Raw genomic sequence first — 15819 nt, 5'->3', positions numbered from 1 at the left:
TGTGTTAAACTGATAGCTATCAATACCATTACCTTTCGATCGCTTTCATCACCCGAACCGTTCTCACTATCGCTGTCAGTCACACGCTCCTTACACTTGAGGTCTATGGAGCTGCTGGGATAAGGGTCCTCTGCGGAAAGAAGCACACACTCCAGCTACACTTGATATTCCTTAAAATTTAACATCCACTCAAAAGGTCAGGGAAAACTTGTGATGCATTCATGTAATGCTGGGAGAAAGCAGAGAACACCTTTTATCCAAGGTTGTCAGCTTGCATTGCAATCTTGTAGTCAGACCAGTTAGACAACTTTAATTAGCCATTTTTGCTGTTACAGAGTTAAGCCCTTTCAAAAGAGGTTGAACTCGCTGTATTATTTTTTATTTTATTTCTAATGCAAATCCCAGATGATGTGCATTTGCAGCCATTTAGCAAGGATATTGTTAATGTCAGTGATACCTGAAACTTCAGACTTGTAATTACAAGCGAGAAGCTGACGTGAACAGTTTTTCACACTCAGCTGCTCATAATTACCGTTTAAATAACCAGATAATTGGGGCAAGTCTGAAACTGCTCTCACTTCTTAAAATCTGAAATGTCAAAGTGGCCAATAACAGGAGAGACTAAACAACATGTGACTGTTTCACAAGGAACTAATTGCTGACATTACCTCTTAGTACTGAGTGGGTGTTTTGTTTTTTTTAAACATACAGAAGATGACAATACGCAGTGTGGTTCAGTGCTGCTGGAAGCAGTTTACTAACACATTAATTGCTCTAATCTAATATGGCTGCATGAGCACAGTAGTATTCATTTCTCACCAATGACATCATCATCTCCCTCCTCCTCACAGATGACCATGCGCTCCTCATCACTGGTCATGTCCTCGCTGACCCCACGCTGAGACTGTGCCAAAGGAGGGGCATGGCTCGAGAACTGATTGCCACCATCCCCACACATCTGAGACAAAAGACATATTAGGATGACCTTCTTGTTGTAACCTTATTTGGGTTTGATGTAGCAATGTGTTAAATGTGTTCAAGATGCCAGTCTGGGACTGAAAATGCACCATCCTACTGCCAAAACAGTTTTTTCATGTTTGTGGAAAGCAAAAGTAGAAAACATCTTCTATTGCTGGGAATACAAAATGAATTCACAAAACACATCTTTAAATTTCTGACTGCACTGGTAGCAGTAATGGCTGCCTTTCATTTATTCTTTAAAAAGAAAATACTAAGCTTCAACATTCAATATTCAACGTTCTCAGTTGATGAGCTGTTCTCCTCTCTCACCTGTGCCAGTTCTGCAAGGGCTTGCGTATTACCCCTGTCACTCCGCTCCAGGCTGTGCACAGCACTTTGGGAGAAGGCTCTGGGGCGAGTAAGCTGGCTCGCATGGCCCTCTCCTGTAGTCCTCTCGGACACGCCCACCAGTCCTGGACTGACACCCTTCAGCTCGACAGAATGGGGCTCTATCCCAAGGCAAAAATATCACTGATAAGGACTTGAAGAATAACGGGCATATGAGAATCTCTGTAAATGTATGCTGCATATTGACCAACCTGTGGATTCAGACATGCTCCTCTCTCTGATGTCTTTGCTCCCTGGTACCCCACGACCTTCAGAGCTGGACTTCTTTCTGTCTTTATTGCACCACTTCCAGTCTGGGTGGGCCTTGAAGTGGGCCTCTTTGACCTGAGACCAAGAGAAGGGACAGGTATGCATCTAAACTGATATACGCCTGAACCATTTTTCTAAAATTATGTACATCTTTCTGTATGTATCTGGATACCTGGAAAGCCAAATCATGGTACTTCTGTTTCTCTTTAGGTCCTAGAGCGTACCACCATTCCCCAAGAATCTTGCTGACTGTCCTGTTGTCCTGGTTCGGGTGACGCTGGTGAACCAATGCTCGATGGCGCTTGCTGAAAATCATAAATGCATTCATTGGTCGCCTGATGTGGTCCTTCTCCCTCTGAAAGAGTGAGCAAGAAAAACAGTCAGATATTACGTGACATATCTTAATTAAGGACACACTGAGAATTGTGTTTTTGTGGATGCAGTGAATAAAAAAAAAAAAGACAAACACCACCTTTCCAGGGCTGCTCTTGTCTCCATCTTTGGGCAGTGCACTGAGCGACTGAGTACGTCTCTTTCCTGGTGATGTAGAGAGAGGCTGCTCTTGTACGACTCCTGGAAGGAAGCTAAAGGAGACAGAAAAACATCTCTGGGTCTATAATCTTTAATTTTCCATACCCGCATGGAGGCTGGCCCATTAGCACTTCTTCTCTTTCCATCTCTAATATTTAAAAACCCGGTAATTTTCTACTTAACATCAGGTATTATTTACCTTAAGGCTGCGAGTCTATGAGATGTAGACACTGAGCACAAGTAGTTCATCTCCCATGAGATACAGCAGCAGATTCAGCAGATAGCTAATCCATTTCAATGTCTGACAGCCTGGCCACTGCCTTTCATATAGTGATAGAAACCAGAGATGGAATGCTTTTGTTCCCATCTGCTTTGTTCTGGCATTGAGCTCTTCTGCCCAAATTAGCGCAAGGATACAGAAAATATCACACTCCCTTACTGTATGTGTGGGTACACAGCACCACACAGAAAATTACTGTGAAAGCTGGCTTGGACAAATACATAACCACTTTAACAGATAAAACATGAGGGTTTGTGCTACCTCTATTTCTCTGTGTTCTTTTAGCCTGACAGATTTACCCACAAAATCCCAATACAGTGGAAAGAAAGAAAGAAAGAAAGAAAGAAAGAAAGAAAGAAAGCAAGCAAGCAAGCAAGCAAGCTGCTCTTACGGGTCATCCACATCACTCTCAGTTTCACTGTCAGGCCTCTCCCTCTCTGTATCTCCTTTCTCTTTCTCTGGAGGCGGCTCATCTGAAGCAGGGGGAGGCCTTGATGGGGGACCTCTCTCTACAGTGGGAGGTGCCTCTGCAGGTTCCTGTGGCAGCGCTGCCACCCCCTGACACTCTGAGGAAAAACAACAAATTATTCAGGGCAAAGAAAGCAGTAAATGCTGCTGAAGTTTCAAAGGAAAATAACCCGAAACTGGTGACAACACCTTTCCCCCCCCCCCCCTCCTTACAGCTTCTAGGTCAGTCTTAATATAAACATTACCCGTCTTCAGACTGGCTGCTTGAGGGTGGTTGACTGGGTGCTGGCCCTCTCCTGGCTGAGAAGTAGCATCTGATTGGGTAGGTGCCAGAAAGGGGACCAATGAATGCCAAGGGAAGACTGGCACTGACCGGGGCTCTACATTGGTCCACACTGCAGAAGATAAAAGGAATTCAGATTAATTTACCTGATAAATTCACAATATGAGGCCTTGCCTTGAATTCAGATTCAAAACAATCTGTCATTCGTACTAACAAATCAAGAAACAGCTTACTTATTTAGAGGAGTCACTGTAACACTTACACAACAGTCGCATTCCTACTCAATGACCAATTAGTTTACAATGTGATCAAGCACAAATGTTATATTATTTTGGATGGAAAAACAACAAAAAATACTAAAAATCAGACAGACAACAACAGAGTACTTCTTGCAGTAGTACTTTGGCCACAGTAGCATCTTGCATTTTAGCCATCTAACCACAGGCTGGATAACATCTGGGATAATAGGTAAAGGTTGGTGGTTACATGGCAGAATAAGAAAGAACCAGTGCTTTGAAAGCTACCAGTAATATCAGTACTGCCACAGTAACAGATCAGACCTCCATCCACTAAACTGGTTAAATCATTCCAAAAACTGCAGATGTACAAAAGGACTCTCTGTTCCCAATAACAGGCTGAATGGAGAACAGAAGCCATTACCAAATGTCATAAATAAAACAAATGCTGTATAACTCACTATTTCCTTTACTGAAAGAAAGAAAGAAAGAAAGAAAGAAAGAAAGAAAGAAAGAAAGAAAGAAAGAAAGAAAGAAAGAAAGAAAGAAAGAAAGAAAGAAAGAAAGAAAGAAAGAAAGAATCTCTAGATAAAAATGCTTCATACATTAACAAAAACACTCAGAAAGGCATTACACTGTGTACCTGCATTACACTTCAGGTAAACAATAAGATATGGACTAACCAAACATGCTTAATCCTTGGCGAAGATACTGAGGATTCTCTGATGAGAACATTGTTGAAAGAAATCCTTGATGTTTTCAAAAGAAAAAATCTTTTTTTAAAAACGTAATGATAATGAGTCCTTTTAAAATCTTTCTTCTATAACATGTAGATATCCAGGTAAGAGAACATGTTTACTCCAAAAATCTGGGAAGCTCATAGTGTGTCTGGATCCCTTTCATCCCTACAGGTTGCAGCCATCATTCAGAAGAATAACTGCATCACTTCCCGACATGATGAGGTCTTCAAGAGGTATCCTTATTTATTTATTTTTAACCTAACTAAAATACGAGATAAGAGTCCATATATCCGTATCGCAGTATGCCGCAATCTAATAACGCACACGGAACAAACATCAGTGGACAGGGTGTACTGTAAACGATTCGTAAGAAAAAACTAAATAATGTTACATTTGTGCGAATGTAGCGGTGTACAGACGAGCCACTGAAAAAAGACGATTATGATCGAAGGCAGGGTTCCGCCTCCCTTTGGTCTAATTACCCCCGATGCCCTCTCTCCCTGTTTGTTTACATTACTACAGCAGCCCGGGCATGAAGGGGTTAACAAGGCCTCGAGCCCATCCACGGCCTGGATTGATACAGCCACCCGGAAACTACGCAGTCCTTCTGGGCCATGTCAAAACGTGCTCTGCGCTACTACACGGTTTTGGGCAGGTGGGGCTCGGCAGGTACTGAGAAGCACATGAAGTCCCGGACTCGCACAGCTACAGAGCGCCGTATCGATCAGGGTAAAACAGCGCTCCAACAAGCAAAGTGGGCTGATCACAGCTCAAGTGATTCTTCTATTTCCAACTACTGTGAATCTGCTTAATGTCCAAGTGTTCGCCGTTTCCCTCAACACCGACTTTCAACACTTGCTGATTCGGGCATTTTAAAAGAAAAGGGGGGGGGGGGGGGGGGGGGTAAAGAAATCACGGCAAATTTAGCTGCCTCTTGCAATAACCGGAGCCTCAAGTGCACCGCTCCAAATTGGACCAACCTCTCGGGAACGCCCCTGGTCGTGCACCCGCCGCACAGACACGGGCAAAAGAAACGCAATTATTTTCATGTCGCAACTATAAAATCCTATTTTCAAATGTACTGACATCAAATATAACACTGTCTGTTAAGTGCATTACTCCGAAACTTGTTTCTCTGATATATGCCCCCCACCCCCCTCGGGATTACGATATCCACCTGTTTTAACCAGGCAATTCAGTTAACACCTATAAAAGAAACACCGAACTAGTTGTATTTGTTCCCACTCATAAGAAGACATCGTTACCGTAAATCTGGTGCATTCATCCATCACCCTGCGCTCACAATCCCGCTATCCATCAGTTTGATTACCGAGAAAACCACCTGTACTGTCTCCGATTTAGCAGTTCCTATCCTGCCTGACGAATCTGGCCACAAACCTGACGTTAGCTAGCAACTGATGAGACTACAACACAGCGATGAAAGCAACCACGGTGAGGACTCCTGGCTCAAGTCAGCGAGGAGAAAAGGAAGGAGGGGAGGGGGGTGAGATGAATCGCAGTTGCTGTTGTATTTTTCTTACTCCTCCTCGATCAAGCTTTCGAGGCAGCAAAAGAGTGACCGGTTGTAGATGCCCCCCCCCCCAGTACAGGACCAGAACACGGCGGGGGGTGGTGGAAGGAGGTGGGGGCTTTAAACCCCGCGACGCTGGGTGATAGCCGTTTGAGAGGTCGGTCTGTCTGCAGCAGGTTAGCTAGCCACTTCGTGCGGACGACATCGGCGCGCACACCGTCCAGTCCGCTGACTACTTGCTGTTACTCGTGTTGTTTTGGCCCAGAAAAGTCCTTGTATCACATCTCCACACCTCCCAGCCCGAGTTTACTCCCTTATTTTTGCCTCATTCGCTCTCTCTCGCGCGTAAGCCTTGGCCCTTTCTTTCTCTTTCCCTCCTCTTCCTCTTGTTGTAAACTAGGCTGCTTGCCCCCCCCCCACACACCTCCTGTACTCGTACCCCTCCCCTTCTCGTCCTGTCAACCTCGCCCAGCCTTGTCCCGCCCCCCCTGGGCGAATACTATTCGGCTATTCGCCCTGGCATCGAACCGTCATCTACCCGCCGCGCACGCTGATTGGCGGAAGGGTGCGCTGGAATGCCAGTCATATGCAAATTACACCCGGCGTTACAACTATAACCTCTTCTCCCTCTAATCTCGAAGCTTCTTTAAAATACTCAATAATAGTTAATAAATATTTTCACTGTATCGATATGGGAACACGAGCTGGAGTCCGTGTAAGGCCTCAAAAGTGAGTATTTTTGTGCTTCTTTCTTTCATTGGTGGAGGAGTCGTAGTAAACCTTGAGTGGTGGGTGAAAGCGCGTATCAAACGCCGACACTCAGATGTAGGCCAACCGATAGCTTAACAGAATTTAGAGAAGCTCCGCCCCCTTACTAATGCTCGGCTCCAGTTTTAATACACAAAAAGACCACACATGCAGGGAGGCGCTAGTGTGCTATCTGCGCTTTACCTGTCACGCTGCTTCGGTCTCTCTAGGGAATCTGCACAGGGGGTGGACTCTGATGAGGACTTTGGGGTCAAGATTGCAATGCATACCCTCACCCAATAAACCTAGATAAGCATGCAGGGTCATTACAAGTTAGAAATATAAATCATTCGAAAAAGGAATTTGAAATACATATAACCATTTTCTGGTGATGCTACACGTTTGCTTTCAGAAACACAGCCAAGAGCCACGAGGCAAGTGGTGCAATTTTCCCCAATAAAAAGCTCTTCAAATATTTTCCATCTCTTCATCATGCAAATGTGCCTCCTCCAAGACAGAATTAAAAATGTTCTGATGCAACACTCACAGGGACAAGGAGGAAAAGTGAAAGAAAAGAAGAAGAGAATTGAAAACAGGAGAGCAGGACTGGTTAGAAAGAGAGGAAAAAATGGGTGGAACAGACTAACATTGGAGAGGACCAGAGGGTAAAAATAGACTGAGAGTCATTTTCAGCAGGAGAGCCAGAGAGAGAGAGAGGGGGGGGAGGTATGGGGGGTGGAGAGAAAACAACTTGTGAAAACAGAACTTCTTTCAAAAGGAGGAAGGGTGTGAGAGGCCTGAGATGGGGCAGACAAAGGGGAAGCATTTAAATAGATTTTATAGACATTATACTGATGAGACAGATAGAAAGAGGATGGGTATTTGTGATGTGGGTTCTCACTGAGGCAAGAACTGCTTCTCAGCCTTTTTAATGGTTCCATAAGACAAATACAATACTGGGAGGGACTGAATTTATCACCAGCAGCCAGTCAGCACATCGGGAGCTTGAGACCTGACCAATAAGGCTGAGAGACACACTGGCAGCAGCTGCCCTTAGTAGTAAAAAAGTTAACCCTCTAAGTCCTGGGTTACACTTCTATAAGAGTATTTGGAAATGTTTGCAACTCAAGGGTATTGAGGACATTTCCTTACTTTTAGTCTTTCGTCACATCTGAAAAGCACAACTTGTTTGACGAGTATTTTATGGACACATTTATTTAGAATCAGAGTGTCTACATCAGCGGTCCCCAACCTTTTTTGCGCCACGGACCGGTTTATGCCCGACAATATTTTCACGGACCGGCCTTTAAGGTGTCGCGGATAAATACAACAAAATAAAACTAGTACTGGTACCGAAAAAGAAGATTTATTCATAACACACGTGAAAAGACCCAGGAAAACCGAGTTAACGATAAAAACAATAACAAAATAACGCTGAAAACCGATAAAAACCCTGAAAACCATACATTTCACACCTGAGCCTCTACCCTCGCGGCCTGGTACCAAACGACTCATGGACCGGTACCGGTCCGAGGCCCGGGGACCGCTGGTCTACATGACCAAATCAACTATTTCTGTAAAGTCTTGGGCTTGTATTATAATACCTATCCCTGGGGCACACGTCCAATATAATAATCTTTAAAAACACTAGAAATTACATAGAAAAACTAACAAAAACTGAACTAAAACTAAGCAGTAAAAACTAAACTGAAACAAGCAAAACCACTTTGGAAACTAACTGAAACTGACCTGAATTCAAAACATTCAGAATGAAACATAAATAAAATGTAATTGGAAAATACAAAACTTTAATCACTGACACAGACTAAGAGACTAAAGCTTATCAACTGCACTGCACTCTCAACAAGTCAATCAAGCAAACATGGTGTGTTAAGGAGGGGATGCTGGACAGCTTGGCTCAGAGAATGAAAAGGAAAAAAGAGTGAAAGAGGGTTAGGGGTGGAGATGAAAGATTGCTGTGGCTGTTCAGTGGTTGCAACCCTGGGTAAACATAACTGGAACTGCAACTGACCAATTATTCAGAGCGGAATAATGGGTTTTTCCTTTATCCTGGTCTGAGTACGGCACAATTCCAGTTCACTTAGTGTTGTAATAATACTGCACATGTATTTGCACAAAAGTAGATTAACGGTTTCTGGCCGTCATACCTTTTTAGAGCAAAAGATGTGCAGATAAGAAAATCAGTTGATCGCGTGCACAAGAAGCTGCATATGCAAGGGAGGCGAAATCAACACGGTGGGAAACCACAGAATTTTAGCACTTAGTCACATAAAACAAGAGATAAGTGGTGCAGACTGGTAAGACTAAGATAGAAGGTGTGAAGACAAACAGTAAAAGAGAAATTCCCCTAAAGCTTGGCTTCACCATCTCTCCCTGCTGCTGTGCTGGCGGTGCAGTATCTGTGTAGGTGTTCAGCAGCTTTCATGTGCTGTCTCTTCTCACAGACATCATGCTTTTCATGTGCATATGTGTGCATGCCTTTACCCCCCAATTACATCTGTCAAACGCCTCGTGACATCACACGAGAAACTTTTCCTCCTCCTCCTCCTCCTCCTCCTCCTCGTCTTTACCTACACTGGCACTGTGCAGGCGGAGCACCGCCTTCGCTCCTTCTTCCCATCCCATCTCTCTCATCCCTTAATTCATCTTCCACCCCTGTCCTCTGTCTCTCCCTCCCACAACCCACCATTTTGCTCCGTCCAATTATAACTCGATCCACCAGTCTTTTGCAGTTACCATGGCAACAGCTATGTTGGGCACAGGTTCTCCATGTCGCCCGCGGTCACAACTCTACTACTGACCATCACCACCTATTGCATTAAAATAAACCAATCGCTGTTATGTGGCATACGGATACCAGGAGGGACGGCTCTGTGGGGGCTTTCTTAAGATGCTTGATTCGCTCCTCATTTTGTTCCAGTTTCATTGAAAGTTAGACAAAAAAAAAACAAAACTGTGACTACAGATTATGTTCAGTGATTACTTTGATGAATGACACACATTAGGGAATTGAATAGAATCAATGCAAAAGGCTCTACAAGACTCATTAACACTGCTACCAACATCAAATGATGAGCAGCAGGAAAATATGTGAAACACGAAGTTAAGACCCAGATCCCTCCATCAACCGAGTGAGGGAACTTGTAATGTATGTGTCTGACCATCTGGGGGCACTACTAGCCTGCAGATAAATGGCTAACAAACCAGAAAGCAAGTGCATAGACTGTGGAAGTAGAGATGCAAAGGGAAAGGAGAGGAGGAGAGTGGGATGAAGGACAGAGAAGAAATTGTGAAGGAAACTACAAACTCGTTGTAAACTTTGTCATATGAGGAGCACCTGAAAAGAATAATGAATGTGGGTTTGACAGAAACCTTAAAGAAGCAGTAACAAATCTCAATATCGCTCTAACTTTACATGCATTCAAAGTCTTGGAGCCACCTCAGACTACAAACTCCCAGTGCACCAATGCATTTTGAGAATCTCCCCAAAGTCCATCAGGAAACAGGATTATGACTGCACATGACTTTTGTGGTAAGTCTTGAGGGCTTCACATTTGCTTTGGTGCCAGTCTAGATGGGCTGCGTGATCCAGATGTGGTTGTTGCCATGGCCAGGGAGGATATGCAGGGCTTTAAGCGTTACGTAAAGCAGGGACGGGAGGGAGTGGGGATGTTATTCCCGGGTATCCGTATCCGGGTAGACCAGGATGAAGAGAGCGAAGTGTAAAAGGAGGGGAAGCGAAGCCACTGCAATGCGATGGAGCAAAGGGTTAAAAAAAAAGTCTCATAATTGTTTAGAAAAAAAATCAAAAATGAGATAGACGAAGGCGGGCGAACGTCAAAAAGATGCATCGAAGTGCAGAACAGCAGTGCAAAAAAGTGTATTCACGTGTTCTTAAGGGAGTGTGACATGTTTACTCCATGTTGCACAAACTGCGTGTGCATGTGACACTGAGACAAAGAATTATGAAGATTTGGTAAAAATGCTGAGGAATAATGACATATAAATAATATTCAAATATAAATCTAATAATTAAAGGTGCTCTTTAAGAAAACGTTCATGCTTACAATGAGTCTGCACAGAGAGGTAGTTTCACTACATGGTCGTATAGAGAAGAGAGGAACTAGTGATCTGGACACAAGAGAACAAATACACAAAAAACCCACCATAAACATCTTCTTCACCGACTTCAGAGCTGAACTGATGAAAGTCGTCACTAAAGAAGGCTACAACTTTCATTAAATATAAAAAGTCACGTATTTTCTGCTGATTTTAAGACAACTTTCAAAATTACAGACAACAGCAGAAGATGAGGAAGCAGCTGCTGCTGTATTCTGAGAGCATTTCTTTACACCTAGGGAACAATATGGAGGGCTTTATTTTCATAGTTTATTATGCAGTGGTTTTACTGGTCTGGCACACTTGAGATCAGATTAGTCTGTATGTGGCCCATAAAATAAAATGAGTTTTACACGCCTGAATTAAAGGAAACCCCCTCCAGTTATCCTAGATTGTTTCCATTTTCTGAGAATGTTGACTAAAGATGCCCGAGATGTAAGAAAGAAGGAGCCGTTAGTAACACGTTAGAGAGTAAAAACATGTGAGCCTGCTGAAGTTCTTCTTCTCTCAGAGAAAAGGGACACAAGCACACGTGCCACACACACACACACACACACACACACACACACACACACACACACACACACACACACACACACACACACACACACACACACACACACACACACACACACAGAAAAAGGGGGGGACTGCCTTTTCTATTTGTGAATATTCTGTGTTATGTACAAGCTACATCAGTGTGATGTTTGCTTTGTTGCCATGGCAACAGACATTTAGCGCTCACACATCATATCCGGTACCCAGTGATTGACACTTTGTTAGTCTGTCTCATAGATGTGCGCGCACACAGACACACTGCATGTAATACACATGTGACACCATTTTAAAAAAAAGGAGAAGAAGAAGAAGGCGGCTCTTGTCCTTTACCTTTTCAGACGGTTTGTTTAATAGCTTTTTGTTGTTGTTGTTGTTTTTATGTTGCAGGAAGTTACAGGGGTGCTTAAAAAGACACGACAATGTAAAGCCTCATTAGCACCTCATAGATGGTGAAACACACACACATACACACGCACACACACAGGGAACATATGCAGCTTCGTCTTAAAAAGTACATCACAGTGTCAGCTTACCCGCGGCAGGGCGTTGCTGTGTTATTTCAGAGTGAATTAATGAAAACACAACCTACCGATGCGTGTGTGCAGGATTATACTGCAGAGAAGACAGGACTGATTACCAATAAAGTAATTGCATGTATTGTCCCTTTGATCTTTTCTATTTTTACACACTAACTATACACTTGAGTAAATGATCTAAGGGATGCTAGATTTGATATTATTTAATAGTAGCGGCAGCTTAAGTATCAGGTTTTTCACACACTGTAAAAAAGTAATGTAAAAGTATTTTACTGTGTATTTTACAGTTTTGTACTGTTCTTCTAGAATATCATTAAATTCACATAAATAGACTGTGATTTTACATTTCAAATGTAAGTTAATGTAAAATCACTGTAAATGTAATAAAACATAACTTTCTTGTTTTTTAAATGTATTTGTCTGTACATATGTATATTTAGATTGTTAAAATACATTCACAAATGTATCATAATCTCACAACTAGTTGTCCGTTATTTGAAGATTGAACTGTTAAATTCAAATGTAATGCTATGGAAAAATATATAAAATGATTCTTATAAACTGTTTTTACATCAAATAATTATTATTATTATTGTTGTTTAGGACGATCGTGGCTCAAGAGTTGGCAGTTCGCCTTGTAATCAGAAGGTTGCCGGTTCGATCCCTGGCTCGGACACTCTCGGTCCTTGTGTCCTTGGGCAAGACACTTCACCTACCACCTACTGGTGATGGCCAGAGGGGAATTATAAAGTGGAATTTGAGGGTCTCAAAAAGCGCTATATGAATGCAATCCATTACTATTTAAACCAACTGTTAACTGTATATTTCTGTACATTTAAGTATTATTATTCATATTGCCGCATTCATTGACCTTGTTTATAGGTAATTTCATTGTTTAATCATATTAAAATGTTCCTAATTTAATGCTTAAAAGCACTTGAAAAAGGCAAAATCCCATGTAAAATTAGGGCAACAAACTGTATTGTCATTACTGAAAATAACCGTATTTTCATGAGAAAGTTATTTTCTGTTATTTTATGGTATTATTTTGGCGCCCCAGCTGCCGGAATGTTACTGTTTTTTTAGGATTTTTTTTTTTTTTACGGTGCAGAATTTTAGTTCAGTCCTAATCAATCTAAAGTTTTTTTAATCTTCTGTAGCTTTTAACATATTATTTTCTTTTAATGGCCTAAAACATTTCAGGGCGTGAAACAGTTGTAACATGTTGTCACTGCTGAGTTAGTAACCCATCTATGAGAATTTCGATAAGGATGAGGATTTCAGTGAGGATGTTTCCGCCACCTTATTAACAGGTGTGAGTATGGTTTGCTATAAATACAAGCTAATTTATAACAATACTGATACTCCACATCATTGCTAATACTATCACCCAAATACTCACATACTTATCATGCTAATATAGTAGAAGCTGAAGAGTGTCAACATTATTTTTTTTCAAAGGGTTTAGAGTGCCTGTTAGCGTTTGTGAAACAATTCCCCATGACTCCAAAACAGGAAAATTATCAGACACCTTTTTAATAATAACAAATTCACAAAACAATATTTAAAATTATCTGAAAAACTCCACCAACTGCTCGTATTCTCCAAGCTGAGAATACACTAACACCTACATGTACTTGCAAATTATAAACACGCAAAACGTGTGATTGCGTGCACACACACACACACACACACACACACACACACACACACACACACACACACACACACACACACACACACACACACACACACACACACACACACACATAAACGCGCACCTTTTTTCCCTGTTGTATTTCACACTCTCCTACGGCCATATGCAAAAGCTCACACACCCTTTCTGACTCTACAGAAAACATCCTCGCGCGCACACAGCCGAGTGTGCGTGCACTCACACAAAGAGAGCCTATTCATTCATCCGGCGTCCCTTCAGCTGCAAAAAAGGGGATCTGAGGACGAACCGTACACTCAAAATGACAGCGCTCCCTTCCCTGTCCACTTCTCTGTCACACTCCTGAAGGTCTGAACAGTGGTGAGGGCAAGAGGCCCCGGTGAAGTGAATTACTCTTACTGATAGTACGTGTCCATATATAACACAACGGAAAAGTAAGCTTTTAGTTTCAACAGCTGATGAATAATGCTTTCTCATACACGTATGCACACACACGTACTCCATAATACTCCATAATATTCCCACACAACATACTGAAAATTACAGAGTATATCCTACACACATTAGAGTCGAGCCACCTCAGTACTCCTGTCCAAAAAAGCTGCTCGCACTTTGTTTCGCTATACTGTTACATGAGTCACTGTTAAACAAACAAGCGCATGGACATACACACAGCAAGAGCTAGTGGAAATAGTTTGTAGTGAGTTAGAATAACAGCTGCTGGGGTCAGGAAGTCAACATCACACGTGCACTTATAATAAGCACAATGGTCAGAGTTTTTCATAAAAATAAACAGGAGAAACAATTAGACAAAACATGCATTTCAGTTGAGCTTTTTTTAAAAAAAGGATTCTGCCGTCTTTACTGAGGCCTCCTTCATTCTCATTCTCTCTTTTTAAAAGACTAAATAAAAGACAAGTTGGGGGAAAGAGTCTATAACTGGCCTACATACTGCTCATCGAGCCCACATGCTCCATACCCGCTTTTAATTGTTAATGTCGTGTGCAGCTTGTGACAACATTTATTTCTCCCCGTTCTTTTGTATACCTTTTTAATCAAACAAATCAGTGCTGTTGTGCTGTATCCTGGCTTTAGCGAGGTATAACTTAAAGTTTCTGTCTATGACTGGGAATATAACACTTTCTGGTACAAACCACACTAATCCTGTATGACATAGAGTTTATTCCTTATAGACCTCACAAGAACAGCGAACCACATGTGTCCATGAGCTTCTTTTGCATTTTTCTAACATTAGCACACAGAAATTATTTTTGCCCTATTCGCATTTGCAAGCGAAATCCAAACCAAGAACAATTTAAATATTGTTTTTGCTAATTTCCCTATTCTCATAACAATGTCTGTGTGCAACATGCAATTATCATACAGCATGTAAAACACGCTAGAAAATACACCAAACTCCCTTTGCTTAGAGGTACCACAAAGGATCAGAGTTCATTACCTGCACTGAGTGCTGACTAGTGATTTTAGTGACCGTAGTGAATTTATAGTCATCAGCAGTGACTCCTGGAACAAGTCTAGTCCTGACCTGGTGTTTCATATGTGCTCGCTCCAGAGCTTACACGGATCATGTGACCAGCTTTAGCACTTAGTTTAGTGTTACCAGCAGAAGTGAGGATGGTGGACAGACAAATCGAGATAGCCATATGGGACAACAGCATGATGGCTAACAGGAGCTCCTTTCACTGGGCAGCAGCACACCCAGGTTGTGGCACGTCCATGTGAATCTAACCCTCTAATGCACCATGGCAGTCATCTGCTCTCAGATTATGAGAGTGGGACGTTATGATGTAAACCAGAAAAACATTATGCAGCATTGTTCAAAAGAAATATGATCGATTTATGGATGATTGTTCAGATGAACGAAATAGAAAAAATAGATTATATATGCATATACATATATATCGTACATATACAGGAAGAGACACATACAAAATACAAAGCTATTTCCTTTCAATTTACTATTAGAATTGACAGACGAATGTAATTTTGGAATTACAGATTTTAAATAAATGTATATTTCAATCAGTGTGTGTGTGTGTGAGAGAGAGAGAGAGAGAGAGAGAGAGAGAGAGAGAGAGAGAGAGAGAGAGAGAGCGTGTGTGTTTGCAGCAGTTTCAGCTGAATTCTAGATAATGCAAAAAAAATTCTATCATCACTTTTCACAAGATTTAGCTTCACATTCACTGCAAGTCTCATTTTCTGTGTGAAATAATTATTGGGTTCTGGTTGCAAAATGCTGGTTCAACGTCAGTATACGACACATCTCTGGCCATTCACAGCCGACACGTTTTCTGTGTGTGTCAGCAACTGATGCTACAGAATCACACAGATTAAAAAGAATACCTTTTAAAGAGTGAGAGAATTAGAAAAAAAAATTTTTTTACTGAAAATGTGTAAACAAATTTAAACTAAATGGTGCTAATTATGCATTGAGAGTTCATCACAATACTAGGGTT

General features: G+C 41.9%; 1 protein-coding gene across 7 annotated transcripts in view; it reads right to left on the bottom strand.

Annotated features, from left to right (window-relative positions):
• cicb (capicua transcriptional repressor b) overlaps positions 1–15819 on the bottom strand; it is a 49483-nt gene that overhangs the window by 16872 nt on the left and 16792 nt on the right. For all 7 annotated transcript variants that reach the window (XM_026185900.1, XM_026185899.1, XM_026185898.1 and 4 more), the window contains 8 exons: positions 3142–3291; positions 2820–2994; positions 2090–2201; positions 1790–1972; positions 1560–1692; positions 1291–1469; positions 820–958; positions 33–130 (listed from right to left, as the gene is read on the bottom strand). In XM_026185900.1, the coding sequence (XP_026041685.1) occupies positions 33–130; positions 820–958; positions 1291–1469; positions 1560–1692; positions 1790–1972; positions 2090–2201; positions 2820–2994; positions 3142–3291 (1169 nt within the window). The remainder of the gene's footprint in view (positions 1–32; positions 131–819; positions 959–1290; positions 1470–1559; positions 1693–1789; positions 1973–2089; positions 2202–2819; positions 2995–3141; positions 3292–15819) is intronic.

The sequence above is a fragment of the Astatotilapia calliptera genome, chromosome 11 (assembly GCF_900246225.1).
Source record: "Astatotilapia calliptera chromosome 11, fAstCal1.2, whole genome shotgun sequence".
In the NCBI taxonomy this organism is placed as follows: Eukaryota; Metazoa; Chordata; class Actinopteri; order Cichliformes; family Cichlidae; genus Astatotilapia; species Astatotilapia calliptera.
This window is presented reverse-complemented; position numbering and strand designations above follow the sequence as displayed.